This window comes from Sinocyclocheilus grahami, unplaced genomic scaffold (assembly GCF_001515645.1).
Source record: "Sinocyclocheilus grahami isolate Dianchi unplaced genomic scaffold, SAMN03320097.WGS_v1.1 scaffold194.1, whole genome shotgun sequence".
NCBI classification, from domain to species: Eukaryota; Metazoa; Chordata; class Actinopteri; order Cypriniformes; family Cyprinidae; genus Sinocyclocheilus; species Sinocyclocheilus grahami.
In genome coordinates, this window is record NW_015505373.1 from 540,884 (window position 1) to 549,218 (window position 8,335).

Sequence of the window (8,335 nt, forward strand, 5' to 3'; positions counted from 1 at the left end):
GCCCCCCCCCCCCCCCTGTTAAAAAAATATAGATTAATAGTATATAGATATATTTAGATATATTTAATAAACAGATTGTCTCTTTGCACAAAATTATCACCATTTATTAACCAGCTTGTAAGAATTTCATGTGAGAACTACCTTACAATTTAATATTTTTTATATTCTGGTGAAAGTAAGATGATGTAAACACTATTTAAAAATATATTTAAATCCATAACACTACATACTTTATGCATACTATTTACAATTATATTGCATCAAAGTGTGTAACAGAAGCTAATGTACATAGTTCACAATTCTATTGCAATGAAATACATAACTATGTATTTAAAAATAAAACATCTAAATTTAAACTGAGGAACGATGTAAACTTAAGTCAGTTTTAGCAAAGAACAATCCCACAGTCTGATCAGCAGTCTTTCAGACAGTACCTAATGAGATGGGTGATGTTGCTTTTCAGCTGTTAAGGATTTGATGTCTGGTTGAATCAACGTCAATTTAAGATGGAGATCAGATTCCACACTCCACGCATTCCTGTATTTTGTCACAAGCACCGAAAATCCCACTTCACACATATACGTTGTGGCAAACGGCATCAAAAACATTATTGCCTTGTTGGCGAGTTCAGGGTATTCGTTTGACACATGTAACCAGAACTGAGTCAAAGTTTCAAGGAGCTGTCACAGGATAGATCGACGAGGCTGTCCTGTTCCTTGTAGGTGAGTCCCGCAATTACATCCTCACTGTGGTTGGCAAAGGGATACTGTATCCAGCTCTGCTGTTTGCTGATGTCAGGGAAGTAGTCCTGCATCTGAGACTTTAAAGCCTGCATGTGCTCTGTCATAGCAACTGCTGCAGTGACGGGTAGTGGCCTTTCCTCCTTAGACAAAAAGTCGGACACATTTTTGAAGGACTCATAGTTGGCTCTGGCAATTCTTTTCCTCCACAGATAAATTTTCTTTATGGTTGCCTCTATTTTGTTATGCACGTGAAACATTGTTACTGCTGTCCCCTGTAGGGCTAGATTGAGTCCATTCAAGTGGCTGAAAATGTCTGCCAAGTAGGCCAATTTACAAAGCCAGTCGAAATCACAGAGGCGGTCTGCAAGTTCAAATTTGGAATCAATGAAAAATGTTCTGACCTCGTCACGTAACTGGAAGAGCCGGGTGAGCACTCTGCCGCGTGAGAGCCAGCGGACCTCGGTATGTAGTAAAAGCTGGCGGTGTTCACTACCCATCTCTTCACACAAAAGGGAAAACAAACGTGCTTGCAGTGGACGACTTTTAATGTAATTCACCATTCTGACAGCATCGTCTAAAACGGTCTTTAAATCCATGGGCATTCTCTTAGCGGCTAATGCCTCTCTGTGAATGCAGCAATGTATGTGAGTGAGCAGCGGGGCCACGTCTCTGACTCGCTTCACCACTCCACTGTGTCGGCCCAGCATAGCGCGAGCACCGTCGGTGCTGAATCCAACGCACTTTGTCCAGTTGATGTCATTGGAAATTATGAAATCGTTCAGAATGTCAAAAATAGCTTCAGCAGTTGCGTTTGAATGCAGAGGTCTGCAAAAAAAGAAAGTTTTCCTCAATTTCTCCATCACATTCATACCTAACAAATGCGAGCAAATTCGCCATACCCGCGATGTCTGTGGACTCATCGATTTGAATTGCATAAAAACGACTCGCTCGAACTCTGCAAATTAGCTGCTGCACTAAGTCCTGACTACAAGTACAGACATTATCAAACTGCTGAGGTGTTGTGGCTGCAGTCTGGATAACTGAAGATGGAGGCTGTGGCCTGGGAGGGTGGTTTGGAGGACTAGGAGATGGTAGGTGCTGGGAGATGGCAGGCGAAACCTTCCTCTGAACATGAAGGACCTGTCTCAAGCTTAGATTGAGTTACCCCTACTCCTCCATGGATGTCAGTACCACCACTAATGCCATCTGAAGCACTTGTGCCAAGTATTGACAAGGCCTTTTCTTCCTCTGCTGTGAGAAGGGGGAACTCATTGGTCCCACCACCTGTTTTTTTTAATTGCAGTCCTCTGCAGTGCCCTCTTCCTCTTTGGCAGGCTTGCAAAATCCAGCCACTTCTTGTGGACATCCTTGCCTGATCTTTTAACACCCCTGGTTGCTGTTAATTTGGTAGCAATGTCCTCACAGATGTTTTGTTTTTCCTTATTTGTATGGTGTCCTTTAAATCTGGTGAAAATAACATATTTGTTCCGCTCTACCTCCTCTAGAAGACTTTTTTAAAGGTATCTTTTCTTGTTTTTTTTTTTCAGCCATTTTATCAGTGCATCAGCCTGTAGGTAGGTGCTTTATATACAGTAGACTTGTCTTGATTGCTAATCCACATCAGATGATGATTATTGGGTTAAAACATTCAGGATATGATTCCATATAAAGTTATATTTCAGCACTTCGCAAATGGACAGCGACTCTTAAGTAGCACGTAGAATGCGTTCTCGCGCATTCATGCTACTGTAAGTGCATTTTTGGGAAACACAAGTGGAAATGTGGTGTTATCGTTATCGGGAAACCCGGCCCTGGGTTGTATCAGATAAGAGAATGTAAACAAAATAAATATTAAGAGATGCTGTCTTAACCTGGACTATGTTTTATACCCTTGAGATGATATGACATTATTAAATTATCTGGAATGAGTTTATGAGATGTTATGTTATTGTGCAAAACATTAAAAATAGTAAGTAATTTGTTCAAATATCTTTAAAATAGCTATTACAATTATTTTGTCATTGTGTAAATTATTATTTTTTAATTATTTTTTCTTGGATGAAACAATAATAAATACAGAACCCCGGTACAAATGAGAAACCACCTCTGAGCAAACATATACTTATTAAAAACAGAGGAAAAAATTTCATTAATATCTGTAGGCAATTTTGGTAATGGGCTGCAAAAATGATTACACTCTTGATTAAATTCAACAAACGTGTAATATTCTTGTTCTGCCTTGCTGGCAGTGAGTGTACAAATTCATGACAAATTGTCACATCTGTACTGTTTAATTCCTGGAGGATGACCTCCTAAAATGCCCTAATCTGGAGTGTTTCTCAACTTGTTTCTGCAAAGGCGCATTGAATTCAAGTGGCATTCACAGGTATCAAAGCCCCTTCATTCTCTCTCTTTAGAAAAAAATGTGTGTCATGTCCAAGAGAAGCACCAAATTAAACCTTGTGAGATGCTTCAGTACAGCTGGCTTGACTACAGAGAGAGGTGCTACTTCTCTCGCTGTCTTTTCGAATCCCATTCACTGTGATGTTCCCATGTTGTTTAATGTGCCTAATAGCCAAATAAATTAAGTTTATATATCAATTAAACTGATAATTTTCAAAAGCCAAACCCTTGTACAAGGCAGAAGTCTGGTCCAGTTCCACTTACAATCCTCTCTGTCTGTATATGAATGGCTGTCATATTATTTTCTCCTTAGAATTAAGTGTATGCAAATATTACTCAGGGAACACTTGAACACTACAATAATAGAGAATGTACCTTATAAAAAAAATAATAAAATAAAAATTTTGATTGCACTTAAATTGAGGAAGTATTAAAAATGTATTTCAATGTTCCAACATTTTAAAGGAATAGTTTACTCAAAAATTGAGGGTGAGTAAATGATGAAACGTTTCATTTATGGGTGAACTATCCCTTTAGGTGTAAAGTTCCTTTTAGGAGCCAAATCACACAGCCAACAGGGTGAACATTTTTAAATGTTTTGATGAACATACAGCATGTAGTACCAGGTTGGGTGTGAAATGTAGGTTTCTGAAAAGTCCAAAGGAGACCTACTGATGTAATGCATACATCATAACACTGCTCCTGCAATGTTGTGAGAAACCAAAACCAAAAAACTAATTTCTAATTTGGAAAAAAAAAAGTGAAAAAACAACAACAATAAACAACATGTGGGATGGTCCTAAAATAGGTGTTAATACATTACATAACATTACGCATGTGTCTTATTTTTTTCTTTTGATTTTGAAATTTGACCTACAATAGTGATGATTCTGTGAGATTCATCCCAAAAAAGAACAACATACAAGCTCGTAAGTGTACTGTAAACAAGGGGCAAAAGACCCTAATGTGTTGACGCACATTCACATGAGAAATGAACTGCATGTGAAACGAACAACAAGCAAAGGGAGAGACGTGTGCATATGGGTCAAGGACAAGACATCCCAATTTAGAGTCCGCATCAAATACATTTTACAAAGTTGATTTTATATACATAAAGAGAATGCAAGTAAAGTGTCTACTTCAATATTTCCAATAATGTTTGTAAAAAATAAAATATCATATGGATGAAATTGTATTCCAGTCATTCAGCGTAACAGATATTTATGTAAAAATGAAACAACACCTATTCTGACCTGTTCTTATTGTAATATAGTCTATAAAAGAAAAAGTTATCATAATTTTTTTAATATTTTAAATGATTGAAAACTTCTTGCTGGCAAATGGGTAGTGGTTTGAAGGATAGTGACACAGATTGGTAAAGACTGAAAATTAAAATTTGGGTGGGGGCTGCAGTGATATCCTGAAATAGAGTCTTTTAATGTCATCTAATGACTTTGTCTAAATAAGCCTGAAACAATTTGTTGGTATAAAACTACTGTTACGCTGAATGACATTTTAGTGGTTATCTTCTGTAAATCATGGTAAAAATGTATAATAGCCTTTTTAAAGAAAAAATAAATACATTAAAATAACAGGACACATTCTAATGTACGGGAAAAATAAATATGTATTGAACTTTTATTGTTTTGATGCTTGAAAACCCCTTTTGACCCATATATGGTTGAATATGCGTATTTTAAACTGTAAGGTCGAGAGCTCCACGGAAACGTAGAAATGTTTATGACAGCATATCATTTATATCTAACTCCATACCACCAGCGAAACATAACCACGATGTATCCTATTTATAAAGCAAAAGACACGAACATGAAAATCTGACCCATATCCAAGCAACAACGAGAATATGAGATACAAGCATAGGCTATAGAGTACTGTATGTGAATGTATGCATGACGGCAGGCACTGCACGGATTTAATAACCTATCTAGATAATTACAGTATATTCATGATATCCGTGAGATTGAACAGTTTGGGCTAAATTTATCTTCTGATCGACATGTTTAACATTAAATTTGACGTTGGAGGCAGAAGCGTAAAATGTATCAATTCTAAGCCTCACTGGAAATATCAGCTTAATCCATAACTGAAAATAGAGAGGGATGATGGAAATTCTCAAATGCATTTATTTACTGCTTAAAGCCTGTTTGATAGAGATTCTCATAAATTGGCAATATGTTGACAATCAGTTAAACTGCTGTGTACTCGGATATGTTTCGAGTAGGCTAAACAGCAGTTTAATTGATTGTGTGAGGATAAGAAGAACACTGCTGCAGACCGAGGCTATGTGTGTTTTCTTCTTATCCTCACACTGTGTGAAGCACGCGCGCATTCTCACCTGCTCGTGCTGTTCCCCCCGATGAGCACAAACCAGAACATCGTCACGGCAAAACTCTTCATTTTGCGCAAAATTGATTCGGACTGAAAAGAGACAGACAGATTAATATATCCTAATTTCCTCAGCCTCTTAGGAGAATCGCAGGAAAATTATATAATGATCCATGTTTTAGACAGTGCCTTATCCAGACTGCAGAGAAAACGGCACACATAACTCGCTTTCTCTCATAGACAGTTCTCCCTCTCTCTAGTCTAAAGCCTTGAACAATCGCGAGGTCCGTTTCTCGAAAGAATCGTTCTTCTGAGTCGGTTCTTTTGAACGACTTCAAGCCTTTAAGCGTTCTTCAATTACTTCACTAACTGCGAGTTAAGTATCGAATGTAGCCTACTTGGCTAATAAATTACTCCTTAAATGACTTGCTTTTGTCAAATGTAGTGGGATTATGCATACAGGAATTTTGCATATTATGCTAAGAATATTGTATTTTGCATAAATGAATAATAGTGCAATATTTTATTTGGACCATGGCGTTAAAGTGATGTAGGCTATCTATAGGCCTAAAGAAAAACAAGAACATTTACCAGGAAACCAACATTGACCATTCTTATTTTTATGAATGCGCCCTCTAATCTTTTATAGCCTATAAAAAGATTACCTACATCCCGCACTACATTTTTTCTCGTTTTCTCATGATCAAACTGGAAAACAGACGTTTATTCCAAATACAACTAAGACAACACATCACACTAAGCTATTTAAAATAATGAAAAACATAATATACACGACACTATTTGAAAAAGACTCATTTTAATGTACCTGCAAAAGAATGGACATAAAATGCAACGCCAGATTTTTGACCGTTGACTTGAAAGAACCGGTACAGCAAAACATAACCGTTCGAACAAACCGATTCATTTGAATGAATCAGATTTACCAACCTCTCCTTTCACATCAGATTAAGTCCTCCGCTTGTGGAGGATGCATCATGCAACCACTCTGCACGATAACACGATGTACTTATATAACATCAACCCTGATTTTACAGTCATCTTTAGCCCATGTCAATGAATACTTCAAAGCCAGTGTATTCATTTCTCACACAGTAGTTTTAGGTTTATCTCTACAGCCACAGCGCATTTAATGCGTCCTGGTTCGCGATGCTGTTACTCATGCATTTATGAACTCATATTCTACCCACGTTAATAGGCTATGTTTGTCATTATTCATTAGTTTACCAGTGCACTACTCTTGACTATACTAGTTTGATGTGTATTGTTGTCTGTATATACTGTACTGAACCTTGAACTTGGGGCTGAAAAGATGTAATGGTGCATTCAGTGACAGTGACTACATAAACTACTGTTCTAGTAAATTACTTTCATGACTGACCTAGCAGAATGTCACTGCACAATAAGAAACTCTAAATTTAAGAACAGTACAAAATATACAGTCATCAACTGTATCAACAAAACAGGCCAAGTGTTTACTCTGTTGTTCTGAGAGTTTGTAGTTGCCAGAGAGAGAGAGAGAGAGAGAGAGAGAGAGAGGGGTCAACAGAGACATGGATTGACATGGGTTGGTGAATGAGTGGTCTATGATTGTTTTTTTTCTTTCTTTTTCTCCACAGTACAGAATACAGGACAGGAATGCTGAGCCTTTATGATTATCCATTCTTCATAACTAAATATACACAGTCAAAAGTTTTTTAACGGTAACAGTTTTTTAATTTTTTTTTAAAGAATTCTCTTAGTCTCACCAAGCCTGCATTTATTTGGTCCAAAATACAGCAAAAGCAGTAATATTGTGAAATATTTTTACTAGGCCTATTTAAAATAACTGATTTGAATAAATTCCAAAATGTAGTAATTTATTTCTGTGATCAAAGTTAAATTTTCAGCATCATTACGACAGTCTTCAGTGTCACATGATCCTTCAGAAATCATTCTGATATGCTGATTTGCTGTTCATCATCATTGTTAGAAAACACTCTCTGTCTTTTTAAGAAATTGTTCCAGATATGCCTCACCCCTCCTCTATCTGTTTCTCTCTCTCTCTCTCTTGTATTATGTTTTAAATATCTCTTACTCATATTCGAGGTATGCATGCGCACATGTATACATTAGTTTTTCTTGGTTTAAATGCCCAAATAAGGAGATGAATGCTAGGACTATAAGGGTAAAGGAGTTCGTGAGGAACTCTGAAGAAGAGTGCCTCAGCCTTCGCTAAAAGTCTATTCCTAATATGTCCATGTTTTTCTGTACATGTGGCCATTTTATATAAACACATGTTCTTGGCCAAAGATCCTATATGTGTATGTCATTTCTATCCTTATTGGTTAAGAGGGTGAAACTCCCCTCGACATATGCCTATATAATATCTTTATATCTATGAATAAATTGAAGTATTGAGAATACATTTGACTGTGTGTTTTCTTGCTTCCCGGCCGTATTTACACTTTAAGGGACTGAGAAGATTTCAAGGCGGCAAAGAGATATCGAGGGACCAATTGTTATTTTTATTAACAATCATCAATATTTAAAACAGTTGAGTACATTTCAGGATTCTTTGATGAATTATTCAGACTTTATCTGAAATAAAAAGATTTTGTAACACATTCATATCATTCAAAAGCTTGGAGTCAGTATAATTTATTTATACTTACATTTAAGTTTAAACTTACTTTTCACTGCTGGTCATATATTCTCTATATAACCATATATGTGACAAATAAAAAAATCTTGATCTCTTTTTTTTATTATTATTTTTGGGAAAGAAATTATAGAAATTAATGATTTTAAAGGATGCTTTAAATTGATCAAAAGTGACGATAAAG

At 36.5% G+C, this 8,335-nt stretch overlaps 1 protein-coding gene across 1 annotated transcript in view; it reads right to left on the minus strand.

The window, feature by feature from the left end:
* LOC107594968 (gamma-aminobutyric acid receptor subunit delta-like) overlaps positions 1–5,736 on the minus strand; it is a 30,995-nt gene extending 25,259 nt beyond the window's left edge. Inside the window, exon 1 of the mRNA XM_016285214.1 lies at positions 5,503–5,736. Coding sequence (XP_016140700.1) covers positions 5,503–5,564 — 62 coding nt within the window. The 5' untranslated portion in view covers positions 5,565–5,736. The remainder of the gene's footprint in view (positions 1–5,502) is intronic.
* Between the last annotated feature and the right edge of the window lie 2,599 nt (positions 5,737–8,335).